Source organism: Drosophila pseudoobscura, chromosome X, assembly GCF_009870125.1.
Source record: "Drosophila pseudoobscura strain MV-25-SWS-2005 chromosome X, UCI_Dpse_MV25, whole genome shotgun sequence".
NCBI classification, from domain to species: Eukaryota; Metazoa; Arthropoda; class Insecta; order Diptera; family Drosophilidae; genus Drosophila; species Drosophila pseudoobscura.
Genome location: NC_046683.1, coordinates 40593297 through 40612912, shown reverse-complemented (window position 1 = coordinate 40612912; position 19616 = coordinate 40593297). Strand labels below are relative to the sequence as shown.

Here is a 19616-nt window from a genome sequence, read left to right as displayed (position 1 = left end):
AATTTGTGCTTCTCCTCATAGCTACGACTCCCATGATTTCTTCTACAGAATTGTACACCTTTGGTTCCCTTCCTACTCTGTGTTTCTACTCTGACGGGACCTCTACGCACCCTTCCCATTCCATATCCAGACCCCTTCTTCCACAGCAGCCAGGCCAGCAAAGGATCGAGGACCATGTGTTCTTCCATGTGGTTCAAATTCGTTCAATTCGTGTGTGCTTAGCAGATAACTTAAATAGTTTTTAATAGGTGGTGGATACATATTTTGGGCTTTTGACTTGTTGAGTGGTTTTTGTCGGGGTCGCCAATTGTGGAACTTAAAATTAGTGAATTTTGAATGCAGTTCGCATGGGAATTAAAGTAAGGTTATACACAATTTATGTATTGTTGTATATTCTAGGCGTAATCTAGATTTCTATTCTCTTCATGAGTTGTGTTTTTTGTTTTAGTTTTTTTGTTTGTGTGTGTGTGTGTTGTGTTCATGTATAATAAATAGGAGCAACAAATATATATATATGTATGTATATATAGAGCGTAATTTAAAGCGGTTTTGTCAATCGATTTGTATATACTTTGCAGCCTTTTGTTGAGATTTACTCTCAGTATAGTTCTTTAGTGGTTGGGGGTATTTTGGTTGGTTGTGTGGGGGAAAGAGGGTGTGGTGATTGGGGAGATTGGTTGGTTGGTTGGTTGGTGTGTGATTGTATCATGTATCGATTTGTCTGCTTTTGGGGATCGCTTGAGAGCGGCGGCTGTAGCTGGGGCTGTGGCTGTGGCTGTATCTTTGTATCCATTGGTTGGGGGGTTTGGGGGATGTTTAGTAAAGCGGATTTATATACGTATACGAGGGGTTAGATCGATTCAATTCTTAACAATAGTTTGTATATATATACTGTATATATATTCTGATATATATATATATATATATATATAAGTGTGTGGGTAGGTAGATATATATATGTATAGGGGGTTTCACAATTATTTTGGGGGTAGAAATTTGTTGTAAATTTTGGTCGGTTAGTAAAATTGGAAAGTAAATAAAGAATAGCGTTAGTTGATCAATTTGTTGGGGGTTAGTTTTTTGTCTCTTCGCATAATAGAGTTCATGTATGTGTGTGCCTGTGTGTGGGTGTTGGGCGGGGATGTGTGTGTGTGAGTGAGTGCGAGAATGTGTGCAATTTTGACTCCTTCGATTTCAAGGTGTGTGGTTGAGTGTATGTGTGTGTGGTTTAGCTGTGTCTCACGATTGAGTGTGTGTGTGTGTGTTGTGGCGTTCTTTGTCTCGTGTGTGTGTGTTCCTGTGTGCGTGCGTGTTGTGGGTGTAGGCGTGATCGTGTGTTTCGGTGTGTTGCTGTGTGCGTGTTTGTGGGGTGGGAACCTTTTTTGCGTTGTAGTATGGGTCTGCCGTGTGACTCGCGGAACGCTGGCACGCAGTGGAACGGTTTTTTGCTTAGCTTTTTCTTTAGTTTTCACTCTAGTACTGTGGAACGGTGAAACGGCACGGAACGTAGCGCGCTCGTATGTATGCAATGGTTTTGTTGTTTCTTGTAATGTATGTGTATGTGTCGCATGTTTATGTTTTCTTTTTTCTTTTATTATGGAGCGGTTTTCTTTCGGTTTTTTTCGGTTCTCTCGTTGGAGCTAGACCCCTACTTATGTATGTATACAAATGCCAATCTGTGCTGCTTTGAACGCGGCTTGCAGCGCCCTTCTAGGGAAAACGAACGGAGGTCTGCTAGTAGGATCTCGGGGTGCGTACTCATTTCTGTATTCGTATTCTATGAGGTTTGATTTGCGATTCAATACTTGTGGAGGAGGGGGATTCAAGGTGCGCTCAAATTTTCTGTGTGTGTGTGTGTGTGTGTGTGTGTGTTTGTGGGGGGGCTGTTGTAGTGTTGGGTTGTGCTCAAAACATAAGAGGCCAAATTTTGGATACGATCGACAGGACACGATGACACTCGAGTGTGTGGGGGGCCCAATTTCAATACCAAATTCAATTCGGGTCGAGTGTGTGCGAATGGGAGGGCATTTTCAACTGGGGTAACTCGAATAGGGGCGGTGGGGGAACGGAACGATGATCGCCTTCCCTTCAATCAATAATTGTTAAAAAATGATAATGAATATGGAAAACTCGATTCGAAAAGCTTTTTCATTTGACTTTTGCTTGGGGAAGAGGGCGGTTTTTCGGTTTGGGTTCAAATTTTGTTTCGTTTTGGTTTGGTTTTTCGAGGGTGGGGGGTTTGGAGTTCTGTTTTTTTGGGGTTTGAGGGTTGATTTTGGTTTGGTTTACTTAGTTATAGACACAAGCACGACGACGTACAAATAAAGGAAAGAGTTCAATATTCAATATATATATATATATATTTATGTAAGTATTTGTATATATTCGATCTTCAAATGCGTTGCGTTTTACGAATAGAAACTTAAAAACGTTGGACACCAATAAAATTTTTATTTGCAAAATGTACTCGGGTGTGTGGTGCGGAGACTCCTCCTCAAAGGATGGAGAAGAGAAGTCTCACTGGTCTGGGAGTCTTGTGTTCTCTTGGTCTCTGGGGGTTGGTTTAGGCTCGGGGCAACGAACGGAATAGAACATAAGGTTACAGAACGGAAGAGAACGCAACGAAATGGTACAGAACGGAACGCAAGAGAACGAAAATGTTTTGCAAACGTAAACTAACAAAAAACCATACAGTATTCAGGGTTATCAAATGATAGTTTGTATCATATACATACATATAAACTAAAAAGCATTTGCGTGCTCTATCTCTCTCTTTCTCTCGTTGAGAGAATGGTAAACGATCGTTAACGAAGAAGCAGAAGAAAGGGAGGAGAAACGGAAACAAACGGAATGAAACGTAATGAAACCGATAGCAAACGAATTCGGAGAGAGCTGGGCTGGGAACGGGAGGAATGGGTTTAAAAAACTGAACGTTCAAAATATTATTTTTTTTGCCGTACTTTTGTCTTTGTGTTAAACTCATGTTTTGATATCTAATTAATATGGATGTGTTTGTGTTTGTGTTTGTGGGGCTGTCTGAGGCCGCTTCAATGTCTATGTCTATGTGTGCGTGTTTGGGAGTGGGGTGACTATGTGAGTGTGTGAGAGAGTGTGTGTGTGAGTTTGGTGTGGAGTGAGTGCTGCGTATTGCTGTAGTACATTTTGTTGGAGTTTGACTTGGTTTTTTACTTTTGGCGGGGGTCGGGCGGGGGGGGTTTTCATTACGAATACAAAAAATTAGCACACAAAACGAAACGGAAACAGGAACAAAAAATTAGAAAAGCAACGAAAATTTTGTAAAACGAGGAGAACGTTAAAACGGGGGAAAAGGGAAATTAAACACAACAAATACACGGAAACTATATATATATTTCTTATCTCGTCGTTGCAGTGTGTGTTTTGGGATTAGTTCTGAACTGATTTTGGATCTGGATCTGGATCTGGATCTGTCAACGCGAGCGCGTGAATGAAAAGCCGGTAAAGCGAGCTCGTCCAAAAGCATTTCCCTACGTTTTTGCTCTAAGCAATAAACACCAATCAACAAATTGAGCCGCAAAAGCCGCATGACCTTTAACGGCATCTGCGGAGGAGGAGAGGCCTCCTCTCCGGATTGTTGCGGCCTAACCGCAACATACATCATGCAACAGTCCTCCGGGTCTTTGGGGAGTTAATTAATTTTGTGTTGTTCATCAAACAAGCTGGGGATGGGGGAGGGTTTTTCTGTTGCCTGTTGCTTGGCCTTGTTGTTGTTTGGTGTTTACTATCTAAACTTGTCTAGAATTATGTTTGCTTAGCAATTATCCTTCTGCATTCAAAATTTAACTGACGAGCGACGCGTGTCGAGTGACGAGTGACAAGTAACGAGTGACTCATCATCGTTCATCGTAATCCTCATCAACATCAGCATGGCGTTTTTGTCATACATAAATAACTTGTGTTTCTAAAAAACCGAGAATCTAAACTGCATTTTGCATTCGTATTTTTTGGTAATTGTGGTATTTCTGTGGGTTATTTTTATTTTATTATTTTTTTTTGTATTTTCTTCGTTTGGGGGTTGTGATATTCGTGGTTTTTGTGTTTTTTGTGTGTGTGACCGAAACAAATGAAAACATTTACCATCGAAACAATCAAACAAGAAAGAAATTTGTACGCTTCTACGACATTTAACTCGACTTTTTTGTTTTGTTTTTTTTTTTGTATTTGGAATCGCAAACAAACTGAAAAACGGTTTTGGTAATTAAAAAGGACAGTAGTAGTGGTTCTCTCAATCGACAGTTTCTTGTTGAGCCGCGGTCTGGGGGGCGGGCAGGGGGTGGATCGATCGGTCGTCTCCAAAGGTATAAATCGATATAAATCGAAAGTTAAATCAAAAAAGTCCTGCTCCTGATCAACACGCATACATACATACAAAAGAATGGATGCATGGATGACACTGCCTCTCAAGTCAGTTCGAAAACTCAAACAAAAAATCGAGAGAAAAAACAATGAAAACAAATTTTCAAACAACAAAACGAAAAAAACAAGAAACTTTAGTTTAAGATCAAAAAATATTATTTTCAACCAAATTTTGTACGGGCATTAAATAAATCTCTCAGCACTTTTTGGGCAAATAGGTTTTTTTTTCTTTGAAAATTGTTTTTTCTTTTTGCTTTTTCTTTGCTTTCCATTTGGTTTTTTTGTTGTTTTTTTTACTGGTATCTTTCTGGTATTTTTACTGGTATTATTATTATTTTTTTTTTTTTTCGTATTTTTTGCATTTGATGTAAAAAATGTAATAATGAGCTTTTGAGCGCAAATAGAGCGAAACAATAGAAGTACAAAAAATAGAGAAATGCTCGGACTCACCTTGTGGGGACACGGCAAGATCACCGGACTGCTGCAATTGTGTGTTGAGACCTGATCGAGGGACAGTGTAGAGGGACACACAGAGAGTGAGCCGCGAAAGAGGCAAGCAGAAGAGGCAGTGGCAGAGGCAGAGGCACAGACAGAGGTAGACGAGAGCGCAAGAGGTAAAGACAAATTAGAAAGAAAGAAGAGTGTTAAAAATGACGTTTGATGTGGCAGGATCTATGCACCGAATACGCACCAAGCAATGGATGATCGAGATTGGTCATTGGGAAGTTAAAGGCGGCTGCCTGGAACATTTTGTTCTCTGCCGGCGACATGATGAACTGTGGTGCCGCATGATGTGAGGCGAGACTGTCACCGATTTCCTCATCATTACCAGAGCTAGAAAAAAGGCAAGAAATATACCAAAAATTAGTCCCCAAGATCGGGATCATCAGGACGGGGATGAATACCTTAGGGAGCCCTTGCCACCGTCACCGCTGCTCGAGCGATTGGCATCATGCTCGCCGGTGGAGTCATTGCTGTGCTCATCATTGGGATTGGCATTGTTGTTGGAGCACACCAGCTCCATGGGCTCTGACTTGACCTGATCATCGGCGGCGGCGCGGGCCAGGGGTGAGGGTGTGAGGCTGCCCAGTTTGTCGCTGATGGAGATGCCATTGCCGTTGCCATTGCTAGCGCCATTGTTGCCAGTGTTTCCGTTGCCAGTAGGTCCGTTGCCTGAAAGGTCACAAGAGATTGGGTTTAGATCTCGTTTAGGCACGCGCCTCCTCCTGTGTGTCCAGCACTCACGTTTCTCTTCCTTTAGCGGCGGTGTATTGTTGTTATTGTGGTGCTTGATCGTACTAAAGTCAGCCGGCGTCTGCTGGGGCGATGCGCTGCGCGCATGAATGGGTGGCAAGTCCGGGCTGTTGTTGTTGCTGCCACTGCCGAGAGGCAGACCATTGTCGGCGGATCCACGCATACGCTTGAGGGCATGAGAGGTCTCCTCCGCAGCGGCGGCCGCACTGCTGCGGTGCATCATGGCCATGCGCTTCAGAATCTGGTTGTTGAGGTGCGGAGGCAGCGACTGTGGTGGCGGCGGTGGGGAGCCAGCTCCCTGGCGGCTAAACAGTGTCGAGGCGCCACCATCATCATGGAGCGCGCCATGGAGTGGATGTGGATGGGCGTGAGAGTTGAGGGGCGTACGGACGCCGGCATTGGCCAGGTTCTGTATTTGAGCCAGGTGCTGCAGAGACAAGTGGGGGTTGAATTGGGGTCATGCGGGGGGAGGGGGGTTTAAGGGTTTCACTTACGCTATGCGTATCCTCTGCCTGCTGTTGGGTGAGTCCTGACACACGCAGCACTTCGGCTGTCTTGAGGAAGGACTGCAGTGACTTCTGATGCACATTGACCTCTCCATGATATATGAACTCCACCAACGAATGCAGATCCATGAAGTTCACATCCTGCAGTAGTATAACAGGATGTTTGCAGGGTGTGCTCTGAAGAGAGATGAAGAGATGGGAACGGACAGTTAGTGGCTTGAATGATTAATTTGGCAATGGAAGAGGAAGACCCTGCCCAGACAACCTTCAAATTGTCGCCTGAAAATGTCACGACTCGATTTGAAGTCCATTTTTTTTCTACATTCATTCGGTCTCAGCTTCTGCTTTTCAGCTGCTGCTGCTGCTGCTGTTGCTGTTGCTGTTGCTGGTGACATGCCCCATGTGTGTGTTCAGGGCCAACGCATTCCAGTTTTCTCTCTGTACCCCATTCCCTTTTTGTGAGTATCTGTATCTACATATGTTTGTATGTACTGGCATGCGTGTATCTGTGTATCTGTGTATCGGTGTATCTGTATCTGCGAGTGTGTCTGTATGCTTTGTAAATTTTCACTTATCAAGTGGAACTCCAACAAAGGGAGCTGCTGGGCTGCTTCTGCTAGAAATTGGGTCAAGTCTCTCTCGCCTCGGATCGTCGCATCGCACATCGGGCATCCCGGACGACGCTGACGACTCCGTTTGTATCTGTGTATCTTTGTAGCTGTGTCTTTTGGTGTGTGTTTCTGTGTGTGCTCGTCTTATTTACTGCCGCCTTGTGCAATTCGCATATTTGCGATTGAGTTAGCGCTGAAAGATTGCCTGTCTGTGTGAGTGTGGTGTGTTGTATCTATATCTGTGTGTGAGGTTTTTTTTTTTTTTGTTTTTTTTACAGATTGTGAAATTGAGGTCACTTCAGCGAAAGACGACGACAACGCAAGGAACGATCATCAGGCAGCAACGCATGCGAGCAGTCAGCCCCCTATTTCCTGCGCCTCCCCCTTTCCAATGCATCTGCCTGCACTTGAGATACTCGCACTTTGAGATACTTTCCCTCCATCTTTGCACTTCTTGGACACATCATGCAAATGAAGGGGGACAGTGCCAGCGGCAGTAGCAATGGTAGTTTGCAGTTGCTGACAGTTTACATAAAAGCCCAAAAAATGCTTTTAGCAAATGCCAAGCGAACCCATTAACCCCACCTTTGACCCACCTCCCTCTGGGGCCCTCGCTTTGCTTCTGTTCTCTGTTCTCTGCTGTTCTGTTGTCTGTGTTGTTCTGTTGGCAGTTTTTACACCTAATTAAAATAATGCTCTGCAGTTAATTAAATATTTATGCATAGGCGCAAAGTCGCGAACAATTGCGACGCCAAGTACCAGTGCCCCTCCCCAAATGGATGCTGGATGCTGGATACTGGATGCTGGATGCCCCTTCTGCTGCTAGAAGGATCTGCTGCTGCTGCTGCTGCTGCTGCTGATGCTGCTGCCTGGGCCCAGAGCCAAGTGTCTTCTCACCACTGCCCATCGTCCAGTCCAGTTTGTCCATTGAGCTGCTGCATTTTGTTGCCCCGAGACTGTCTCTTGTTTGGGTGCTGTGCCCCACCGCGCCCCTCCCCCTGCTGTTGTTTTGTTGCATGTATTTCAAATTGAATTTTACAAAAGTTCTGTTGCCAGCAAAGTTTTTTGTATACTAATTTCTTGGGTACATAATTTCCACCCAACAAAAACGACCAAACAGAACAAAAAACGAACGAAAAAAAAACAGAATCAAGAAATGCCCCTAAAAGGAGGAGAAACTCAAGAAAAATGCAACTGCGACCCTTTGTTGCACGTTTGCTGTTGTGCCTGCCCCCTCCCCCTGCATTTAGTTGGCCTTTTTAACAAATTAAATGCCGACTTTTTCTGTTGTTGTTTGGAATGAGAGCAGGAGGGAGCACCAGGGAGGATCTTGCAAAACTTTCACGGAGACAGGAGGGAGGCAGAGACACAGAGACACAGAGACGCGGAGACGGAGACATGTTCTTGTTTTCAGAGTTTCAGTTCAGAGGGCAGCGGCATGCCCCTCCACTGCCGTTGCCATAGCCGTGTTACCATTGCGTAATCAGAGTCACCGACTGCCTCTGCCCCATGCCCCATGGCCCATGCCACTGCCACATCGCTCTCCTAATTGCAGTTCTTCTCGCTTCTCGGTGCAAACAGAACTCCTTTTATACCCTTACTCCTTGACAGAGGAGTAAGGATTTCGCCTTTAAATTATCTGTCGTTTCAGTATCCGTATCTATGTCTAGAAGGTATCTGTATCGGTATCTATGTCTGTAAAGGTAAGGTATCAGAGCAAAGTGCTTTTATCTATATTTACAACATATAAAAACCTTCCATATCCCTCGATAGGCACAAAATCTGCTGTCAGGAAGGGAACGAAACGGAAAGGAATGAAACGCTGGCTCTGCAAAGGGTATCCACTCCGTAGGCTCGCGACCCTAAGATACTTGGCTTTCCATTCCTCTCATTCCTATCTCTCTCTCTCTCTCTCTCTCTCTCTCTCCCTTATCTTCCTATCTTTTCTCTTTCTCGGCCGTGCGCATAATTTGGAACAAAAACCGGCAAATAATAACAGAAGAGTACGGAACGGAACGGAACAGAACGTAACGGAGAACGGAAAGCACTAAGTTTTCTATCATGTTAACAAATCATGTCGAAGGACGAAACAACGATGGGCGGTATCCTTGAACGAGAGTAAGAGAGGGGGGGGTACACTCTTTGTAATTTATATAATTTCTACTGCAGCCCCTGCCCCACACTGCCACACCATTGCCCCAATGACAGCTCCGTTACAATGCAAATGGCAAACGTTGCTCTTCCTCTCTCTCCCTGTCGCTCTCTAACTAGCTGTCCCTCTTCCACCAAAAAACCGCAATTGCGTGCAAATATTTTCAATGCAGAGGGCTGTGTGGCTGCCGCAAAAGTTTTTGGCGGGCAAATGTCGACGAACAACAACCGATTCACATAATTTTAATGTCATAATAAAAATAATGAAGCAAAGCTGCAGAACCCCCCGAGGGAGAGAGGGGGAGGGGGAGCAGTGAGCAGGGAGCAGGGAGGGTGGGAAGAAGGAGGGACTGCATTAGTTTGGAAGTTTACTTTGGCCTGCAACTTGGGGCCGCAGAAACTTCAAGGATTAGCAGGGCAGAAGCCACGGCAATGGAGTCGCCCGGTGGCAGGAGAGGCAAGCCACAGGACTGGGATCCTCATGCGTTGTTGCATGATCAGGCGACACAAATCAATCATACGTAACGTGGCCCCCCCTCCCCAAGCAGTTGTGAGAGAAGGATGGTTGGAAGCAAGGAAAGGACATTCCAGCAATCGACTAATTTACACCACAAACTGCCACAGAAACACCGCGCGGAACCGAAGGAAGGCAGAACTTTACAACATGTTACGGACTGTACACACAACTACTTCCTTTCTTATGTGCTGCCTTTCGTGTCCCCCTTTCTCGTGTCTATCATGGTTGTTGCGGTTCTCCTGCCTACTTTCGTGTGCAACTAAATAAATAAAAATGCAAACAGAACGCAGTCTATGGGCCGTGCCACATGCTGCCAACTGCTGCCGCAGTGAGTTCCCTTCTGTAATGTTTTTTAGCTAAAAAGCACACAAGCGACTCCCCATTTTCCACCCAAAGAAAACAGGAAAAGCCAACATGAGGGCCGGAAAACGCTAGGCAAACTGGCTGTAACCTCTGCGGGAGGGCAAGGGCAAGGGGTACCAGCAGTCTTCAAATTTTCCTCATCTCTTGGGCTCCTTTTTGCCTTGAATGTCCACTAATGGGAGGAGCTTTGATGATTGATTCCCAGTGGATGTCTAGATGGTTTCCTTTCCGTCAAGTGACTCACAAAATGTATCTCCATCTATAGATACATGCAAATGCATTTGAGATCCCCCAACCCCAAAACTGGAAGGCAATCAACGGCTGCTGCACATGTGTTTGGCATGGCAGATACAAAAAAAAAGAGGAAAACAGAAAATGGCAGTGAGAGTGAGAGTGAGGATGCCAGACAACTCGGCTGACTGGGTCAATCTCTCGCACTCACAAAGAAGGGAAATATCAGAGATCTATAGAGAAAGAGACGACGACTCACCTTCAACAATTCGCGGAAGTAGGGACTGCAGGCGGAGAGGACAACGCGATGCGCCTTAATGCTGCGCCCCTCACAGGCGAGGGTGACATCCACAAAGGCCTCATCGTCGCGCAGATTCTCAAATGCCGATGTGATGCTGCTCTGATAATTATTCCAACGGAGACAGAAGTGCTGTGTGTCGTCCATTTTGCTTTGATAATCCTGTCCCTCAGCTGTGTCCGGTTTGGGTGTGGGTGTGGGCGTGGGCGTGGCTGTGGGTGTGGGCGTTGGTGTGGGCGTGGCAATCGGTGTCAATGTGGGTGTCCGACTGGGGGTGGTGGTGGTAGTGGGTGTATGGATTGCTAGTGTTGGTGTTGCCTGCCGAGCGTTGTGGTCGTTGTTGTGGTTGTTATTGTTGTTGTGATCGTCGTCAACCGACACAACGCTGGCCTTCTTCGAGGTCACCTTCTTGCGTATGTTGGCGGCTGTTAATTTGCCCCCTTTGTAGAAAGGTAGGGCGACTTTTGGGTCCCGAAAATGCGGGCAATATCTTCTTTCTCTGGAGCTGTTGATACTCGCTCTTTATTCTCTGTATTCTGTGGGTATTTGTTGTTTTTCCCTTAATGTTTATTGTTTAACTGCAAGGAAAGAAAGTTTGGAATTAAAAAAAGGCATAGATCGGATTTCCATTAGTATTCGAATATTGTAAACATGTACAACCCCCGGTTTCCTTAGGGCACATTCAGGCGTTGATCTGCTGTAAAAATTGCCCATAAGCGAGCGGACACTATTTAGCGGAATCTACGATTTGATTCCAGAATTCACTGGAAAGTTTTCTTTGCTATATTAGAATATAAATGCAAGAAAATAGAAGAACAATTCTAGAAAATACTATATAATTACTAGAATACAAATTGGCTTGCAAATGTCACCAACTATTCCAAACCCCCTCTGAGGGCACATTTTCTGCTGCATTTGCGTTAAATTTCCGCATTTGTTTGCTGCTTTTTCCCCCAGCCCTCTCTCCCCATCTCTACCTCTCTTTCTGCTTCGCAAAATGTACCAAAAATTGTTAACAAATGCAGTTTAAAATGTCAACCACGGCGACGACGCATTTTCGTCGAGCAGTTTTCTATGTCACACGGTAAAAAAAAAAAACAAAAAACAAATAAAGCACAAAAAACTATCTGCAAGACAATTAGCCGAGGGAGGAGCAGAACGGGGGGCGGGGTGTCTGCAGACAGCGCAAAAAATTTATAACGAGTGCAGAACCACCGAAAGAACAGAACAAAGAAAGAAATGTGGAAAAAAAAAACAAGGTAAAAGTGAGAAAAAGAGCAAACGCATCGCAAAAACGGGAGGTAAAAAATAGTATAATTATAGCAGAAACAAATACAAAATATAACAAGCATAAGCATATAACACTTGTACCCCAGAAAGCAGGGTGGGAGGGAGGAATTGTGGGAATGGAGGGAATGCTAGAATGAGGACAGCAGGCACGCATCGCTGATCGCTGCAGGAAGAGAGAGAGAGAGGGAGAAAGACACTATGCAAAAACAAAACCAAACCCAAACCCAAACCCAAACCCAAAAGCAAACGCAAATTTCATTTGAGCACCGAAAACTTTTGCTAGCATTCTCCTCGCTCTCTCGCAATGCCAGTCCGCTTATCGCCAACCGCGCAACGCAGCAAAGCTTTTTTGTTGTTTTTCCACGACATTGAAAGTGAAAACTATTAGATAAGTCCGACGCGAGCGGAGAGCACGCGGTAGAGTGCGCTGCACTTTGTAAAGCTGTCCCACGCACACACACACACACACAAACACACAGCAAAAGCTCATGCATATAAAAATAGCACCACTGACAGACCAGAGCAGAGAGCAGAGCAGCGCAGAGACAGCGCTGCGCAGCTTAGCTCAAGCCAACGGTTCTTTGTCTATGGGAACGCGCACACACACACACATGGAAGACGATACCGTCATCCTATCATCGTATTCCCGACCGGCTCCACTGACTGACTCCCCTCGGCTGGTGGGGAATGGGGGATCTCACCTTTCTCTCCAATTGGATCTTCATCAAACCGATCCTGTTGATACCCTTTTTTTGTGGGTGGGAAATTCCGTTTGAATTCCAAACATTTTTGGTGTGATTTTTGCAGTGGTTGGAAATATCTGGGGATTTCTGCTGGCGTATACGCAATTTTAATGAGATCTTTTATTTCGGTTTTGTTTATTTGTTGTTTTTTTTTGGTCACCCAAGAAAATGTACAAAAAAATGTATTGTATTGAGAAGGGGGCACACACACACACGCGCGCGAGGATAGGGGGTTGGGGATGTTTTTTAGAATTGAAACTACAGTGGGACCAAGACCGTAGCGAACCGAGCGACCGACCGAACGAACCGATGCAAAAACACTAAAACTAAACTATTTGGACGATTTCATCGAGAGCTGTGTGTTACGGGGGTGAGGAGGAGGGGCGCAACCGCCCAGGGCTGGATTGTGGACACCAGAATCTAGGATCGGATGGAGGATCATCCGGCGGGCGGAGAGAACGAGCGAGCGTCGTGTGGAGAGCGTTCTGCGTTTGAGGAGGTCTGCGGTAGACTGAAGGCACGCTGCTGCTGCCTGGCATGCCAGAGGACTGGGGCTGCTGCTCTTGCCGCTGCTGATTTTTTGCTGCTTGCTTGCTGCGTTTGGCGACTGCAAGCGTATAAACTCGACTGAATTCGCGCCGAAGAAGAAGAGAGTGCCCGACTCTGCCACTGCCACTGCCACTGCCACTGTTGGCTCTGCGTCTGCCTGGCCAGCAGCAACGGCGGCGTCGACGCTGACGACGGCACCCGAAAAAGCGCATTAGGACACACACACACATGCGAAACTATCCAACGAAATTTCGGCAAATTCTGCTTCTGCTGGAAGAGAGCCAGAGAGAGCCAGAGAGCGAGAGCCAGAACGCGCGCAAGCTCTGTTGGCGTTTCGGCGTCGCAGGCTAGGCGCGCAGACTGCCCAAAGGATTGGCCAACAGCCAGACAGGGATAGCACCAGGGACACACACTCTTGTCTGTGTGTGTGCTTGTATTTGCACCTGGAATCCATCTTGAACCTGGGCCGCGACAGGCGACCGACTGCGGCCGTGTTAGAATGGAAGAATTCCCAGACGCAGCACGCACACACACACACACACGCACACAATCAGAGGCGCACACTGCCTGCAGCGACGCTAGCAGCTTTTTTGGCAAAAAAAAATCCAGCGTCAAAGCGTCCAGCTTTTCTCTCGCTGCCTCTCTCTCTCTTTTGCTCTCTTGTTTAGAGTCGGAGGCAGATTTTTGTGCATAGAACGCGCCGCAGTCGCTGCTCCCGGTGTCTGTCTCTGGCTCCGACACTGTCTCTCTGCCAGCGTCGCTGCCATCGCTGACTAATAACTAATAATAATGGCATGGCACGGCAATGGTAACAGCACAGACAGGGGCAGAGGCAGGCAGACGTAAAGCCGTCTCTCCTGGCGCCACTGACACCTCCGATTGTACAGGAATGGACTGGACTCCAGCAATTGCCTCCAATTACGTTCCCCCCGAACGAAGGTCTCGCCTTGGGCTCGCGTTACCAGCGACACATGGGAAGCACTCGCATTACTATTCCCGTCTGGTGGTCGACTGGTGGACAGGAGCAGCCGCGCCGTGGGAAATGTCTACAAGGGCTGTGGGGCAGGCATCGGATTGGATCCCTAATAGATCATTTCACCGTTCCAGTGAAGCGGAGAAGTGTATAGTAATAAATTATACGTATTCTGTTATATTTCCTCACTGCATATAACAGATCGTCAGTCCGACGCTTTCACACACACACACACAGCACACACACGAACACAGGCGCCTGCCTGCATGTGTGTGGTAGTGTGGCCGTAGTGTTTACGAACTTTCAAGGCTAAATACTACATTTCTGTTGTTGTTTTTTGTATTTTTTTGTAGCTGTATTATTATTAAATTTTGTTTGGCGCATTTCGCCAAGTGTTCGTTCTCTCTCCCGCTCTCTCTCGCTTTCGCACATTCGCATCCCACACTGCCGCCGTCTGCTGCGACGCCGACGTTGCCGCCGCCGCCACCGCCGCCAGCAGCCTTCAAAATAGTTCTAGAAAAAAGTTGATTTCGTTGCAGTCGTTTTTTTTTGTTTGCTTTCGGGGGTCTCTCTCCCGCACACACACACACTCGCACTTCTGTTTGTGTGTGAGTTGCGTTTAAATAAAAGCAATTATTTGGGTGACTGCGCTGTAGCTTATAAAAAAAAAACAGGAACCAAAAAATGAGATTAGATAGAGAAGTAGTTTATTCAGCTGGAAACTAAATTGTATAATACTATTAAAAATAGACCAACACCAACACATGCTTATATCCGATCCGATCTGGTTCGAGCTCATTATGACATTCCCATTCCCTCCCCACTCCCACCCAACCCCACTGCTCGACTACATCTTCATAGATCTAGCAAATTGATTAGCTTCTCGCACTTTTTGGTTACCTCTCTCTCGCTCTAACCTCCATAAAATATGCGCAATGTTAGTGTTTGCAGCAGTGCTGCCCACTAAGCTTTTTCCGGTACGATTTTTTGTTTTTGTTTGACAAATTTTCATACAAATTGCGGACCTTAATTCCTAGTGTATCCTAGCAGTGCTGCCAGCTTTTTTTATGTGTTGTTTTCTGGCTTTTTGTGTTCTTCAGAAAGCGGGAATTGTTGTTTTTTATAGCTGATATTTAGATCCGTATTTTATTCAGTCGCTATTATTTGCGGGTAAAAACTTAAGTTCTCTGTTTTTGCGCATCACTGGCATTGGCACTGGCACTGGAACGTCCGCAAACTTGTTTGTCGCCCTCATCGCCATTCTCTCGCCCCCCCTTCGCCCAAGCTTTGCGCTCTCTCGCGTGTCTATTCGCGCTCTTCTATTTCTACTCCTACTTCTCTATGCTTTTTTTCCATTCCTGGCTTCTGTCGGCGGGTCGGTCCGCGTGCGCGCGTGTGTGCGTTTGTTTGCTTTTTCTTTCTTTTTTGTTTGTCCGAAAACTTTTGCGGATTTCTTTTGACTTTGCTTTAGCTTTGGCATTCGTTGTTCCTATCGTTGTTCCCCGTCCGTGTGTTGCTGTTACTGTGTGCGGTTTCTATTTTCAAGGTTAGGCGATTTAGTTCTGCACACACACACGCACACACACGAACTTACTGCCTCTGGCACTGCCTCTATTCATTTATGTGTGCCTAAGCGGATTTTAGTTGGTGCTATCAGGTCGGGTATCATTCCGCCATTCGACATTCCCACCTACGACAGTTTACAAAACATTAAACAAGGTCAGTCCACATCAACATCCACACAAGGCCCCACATGCCCCCATCGGCAGCCACATCTACATATTTACACGTCATACATATACACTTGCACGCGGGGCCCAATGGGGCGACAGTTCCACTTGTTGCCGGCTAGACGCTCTGGCGCCCACATCGCACACATTTCCCACCCCAGCCACCACCCCTTCCGCGAAGAGGAGAGAAATGCCGGCCAAATGTAAAATCTAACGTCCAAAGCACACACAAATCCACACACACACACGTGACGAGTGGCAAAGGGAGGGAGAGAGAGAGAGAGAGAGAGCGCGCAGGGCAGCCACACAGCCAGCACCATCGAAAGCGAAAGTTCTCTGTAAAAACTAGTCAAAGAGAGAGAAGGGAGAGACGATGACGATGACGTCGCAAGGCACCGTTACAGCAGCCCAGAGTGGAAATGCAGCCACGCTGTGTCTGCGTCTGTGTGTGTCGGTGGGCTAGACAAATGCTAGACAGACACAAGCAGAGTCTGAGCAGAGAGAGAGAGAGAGACACGGAGAGTGACATAGCGAGGAGGGAGGAGCCTCTCACTGCAAGTGCAGTGGGGACCAGGCACCACGTGAACCCGTCTGCGTCCAGCATAACGGGGCATTGCATGGCATTTGCATAAGCACATGTACATACGTACGTGCATGTGTGCTATGTGGGCCATGACCATCACAGTGGAGGGGTGGTTTGGGGCACCCTAGTTGCACCTGATTAATGCGTGCTAATTAGCCCATTAAGCAAATTGTAAGCAGTGGGGGGTCACCACACCACACCACACCAGACAACACCAAACCTAAGCTCCCTCCCTTCGCACACACACCCTCCTCATTCCATCAAACCCAAAGGCAAACATAGAACATGCCCGGGCGAGAGAGAGAGAGAGAGAGAGAGGGAGAGCGTGCTTCTGAGATAGCACACACAGGCATATAAAAACAATTCAAAACAAAACCCAATTCTTCAACTCGAAAACTGAGTCCAAGTTCAAGGTCTCGCGTTCATCGTCTGCTCTGCCTCGCAGTCACCGTCTGTGCTGCCGTTTGCGTCGCTGCCGCAGCTAGTTGCGCATAATAGAGACGATTGTCGTCTGGCGACCACATGCAAGTGTGTGTGTGTGAGAGAGTGAAAAAACCACATTAGAAGGCAGCGCAGCCAAAGCTTTTTTAGAAAGAGAGAGAGAGAGAGCCGAAAGCGTGTGAGCGAGGCAGAGGCGAGAGAGCGAAGCGTTGATGTGTGAGAGCGTTGCAGACAAACACCATCTCGGACAGGCAGCAGCAGCCAGCCTCGCTCCGCAGTCACTGTCTGGCCTGCGGCTTGTCTATCGGTGCTGAAGGATGGTGGGGGAGGGGGATCCACTCGAAAAACTTATACTGGGAAGGGGCTAACAGGGGGAAATCGTCAGACAGCAGACAACACAAAAAAAGAACTGTCTGCGGATCTGTGTCCCTGTCCCCTGTCCCCTGTCCTTACCCCCTTCTATGATCCAACTCTCTGTCAGACGGAGGCCTTGGCTTTATGTGTATGTGCTGTGTGCTGTGTGCCTCTGTCTGCCGCCGCCTGCCTGGCTGAGCTTCCTCCTGTGCCTACATAAGATCCGATCCCCTCCCCCTGCCGCCAGACAGCAGACAACTTTTGTCTACGCTTCAACTTCTTTTTGCGACTTCCACTCCACACTCCCCATTCCACACTCCCCTCTACACTACCTAGCCCAGTCTTTGTTGCTTTAACGCTGACAAAGTTGATTTCTATTGTTAGTGCGCTGCGACTGCGCCGTCAGCTTTGGCTCGTCCGTCCCTGTCCCTGTCCCGCTCCCTCTCCCGCTTCCTTCCCACTCTCTCTCTGGCCTGCTTCCTTCACGTTTGCGCTGTTGCTGTAGTTGTTTTGCATTTTTCGCTAATTTGACCTTCACCTTAACCTAGTCATCGTGTGTCGGACATTGGGTCGTTTACCCCGCAGCAAATTTCAACAAATCGCGAGCCAAAGTCGAAAATGCTCTCTGTCCCGCTCGCGAGAGATTGTTGTTGGGTGTCAGTGTGCGTGTGTGTGTATGCGAGGGAGTAAGTGGGAAAGAGCAAGAGCAGGCGTGAGAGCAGAGCACCCCTCCTAATGTCGCTAGACAAGCACCGCGAATCCTCTCTACGCCCTAGCCTTCTCCCTCCCGCCGCATGAATGGGAGCGAGCGTAGGTTTTGAGCACGATCATGCACTGCACTCAATAGATTTTCGCTCTAAAGCTCTTCGCTCTCGCTCAACTAGTTTCGTGAGTAGTTTCTGTGTGGTTTCTATTTGAGCGCTTTCTCTATCTCTCCGATACTCTCCTATTCGTGTATCTAGCGCTCTCGAGTGCTGGAAAACTAGCAATGTAAGTTTTCGAGCTGAGTCGCGCTGCTCGGCAAAATAGTTTCGTCGCTAGATCACGGTGCGGCATTTTCCAGCGCCGTTTAGTTTTGAGTGTGACTCGTCGGGCTTTGGATCTGTTCCGCGGACATGGACGTCCCATATCCCATATGGACTCCTTCTCGTTGGAGTTCCTTTTTAGTCTTTTGTTTTATGCCTGTGCCTGTGCCTGTGCTTGTGATTGTGGCCGGTACCCCCACCCCACCCCATCCGAAGGGGAAGGGGAAGTGGGTGATTTGTGTTTTTTTCGAGCGCGTTCGCTGTCGTCATCGGCTGCGTCGCCGCTGCTGCAGCCGTTGCTCGGGGCTTTGAACTGTGGCTGGCGCGTTCAACGGCTTCTCCGCCTGTCGTCGGGAAGCGTGTAACTCCGAAACGAACCGTTCCGTTCGTTCCATTATCGCTCGAGCGAGCGAGCCGCCTGATAGCCGTCGTCCCCCTGGTCGCCCGCTTCCAATCAGTCAATTGTCGTCCCTCTCCTCCTCCCCCTCCCCCTCCCCGTCTCCCACTAATGAACATTGAACTGCAAATTGCAAAAACGTACCAAAATAACAAACAAACGACGTTGTCGCTGACTGCTCTAGCGGGACTACCTCCTCTTCGCGCTCGTCTGATTGCTCGTGGGGATGGGGTACATTAACCTTGCGTCCAAAACTCTCTGCTGCTGCTACTCCCACTCGTCTCGCTATCGATGTCTTCTATCTGTCAGAGATCACTGTAAGTAGTCTTTTTTTTGTTGTTCTGTATTTGTTGTTAGCTGGAGAGGGGGTGAATGGGTGGGTAGCTACTGCGCCATTTCTGCTGCGTCTCGGGTTCTGTCTGTTTTTTCTGTTTTTCTGTTCCGAAATTGGAAATTTGCATTCCATTGGCCAGCGCCTGGGAACGGGTTGGTTGGTCGTCGGCGTTGACGTTGACGTTGGCAAAACGAGCAAACGGCTACGTAAGAGCATAACGGTATCGAATACATAGTAGGGAATAGGCAGCCCCACCTGCCCGACATGGAGAGGGGTGGGGAGGGGGCAAAGAAATGCGCTTCTAAGTTGCCAGCGCAGCAGTTTTTTTTTGTTTTCTGTCGACTGGAAATGGGGATTCGGGAAAATTGAAATGCGAAATGCACTCAAAAAGTTCAAGCAAACGCGAATAATGTAAAAGGAAACAGCGCAACAGCAAAAAATTAAAAAAAAAAAACGGCAAATTACTGGCGGAGAACAAAAGCCTACGGAAGGGTGGTGCTGACAAGGAGAGAAGGAGGCAGCAGGAGGTGCAGAGTGACCGAAAACGATGTGAAAGAGAGAGTGAGAGAGACTGAGCAAAAGTCACGGGGGTGCAGTCGAAAGTCAGCTGCGCAGCCAACGCAAAGAATATGCTCTCCCTCTCTCACTCGCTCTCTCTCGCTGTTGCTGTGGCTGTTGCTGCTTGTGTATGTGTATGTGTGTGTATGCGTACAATTGAATTCGCATTACATGGAACTTGGAACTTTGTTTGCTTTTGCCTTTCCAACGCTCTCATTCTCTTTGCACATTCCCCCATTCCCCCCGTTTTGGGTGTTGTCATACATATTGATATGTCGGTGACTGTAGAGATGCATTTACATGTGCGTGTGCC

The 19616-nt window shown here is 47.2% G+C and overlaps 2 protein-coding genes across 7 annotated transcripts in view; one reads left to right on the top strand and one right to left on the bottom strand.

The window, feature by feature from the left end:
- Positions 1-19616, bottom strand: part of br (broad-complex core protein) — a 47584-nt gene that overhangs the window by 21889 nt on the left and 6079 nt on the right. For all 5 annotated transcript variants that reach the window (XM_033384821.1, XM_033384822.1, XM_033384824.1 and 2 more), the window contains exons 2-7: positions 10288-10904; positions 6144-6332; positions 5641-6076; positions 5301-5568; positions 5087-5229; positions 4846-4896 (exon numbers count right to left, since the gene is read on the bottom strand). In XM_033384821.1, coding sequence (XP_033240712.1) covers positions 4846-4896; positions 5087-5229; positions 5301-5568; positions 5641-6076; positions 6144-6332; positions 10288-10473 — 1273 coding nt within the window. In that variant the 5' untranslated portion in view covers positions 10474-10904. The remainder of the gene's footprint in view (positions 1-4845; positions 4897-5086; positions 5230-5300; positions 5569-5640; positions 6077-6143; positions 6333-10287; positions 10905-19616) is intronic.
- The window catches only part of LOC26533105 (uncharacterized), a 34760-nt gene continuing 33089 nt past the window's right edge, over positions 17946-19616 (top strand). Inside the window, exon 1 of one of the 2 annotated variants that reach the window (XM_015185657.2) lies at positions 17946-18728. In XM_015185657.2, coding sequence (XP_015041143.1) covers positions 18703-18728 — 26 coding nt within the window. In that variant the 5' untranslated portion in view covers positions 17946-18702. The remainder of the gene's footprint in view (positions 18729-19616) is intronic. The other variant, XR_001452598.2, reaches the window with a different exon arrangement.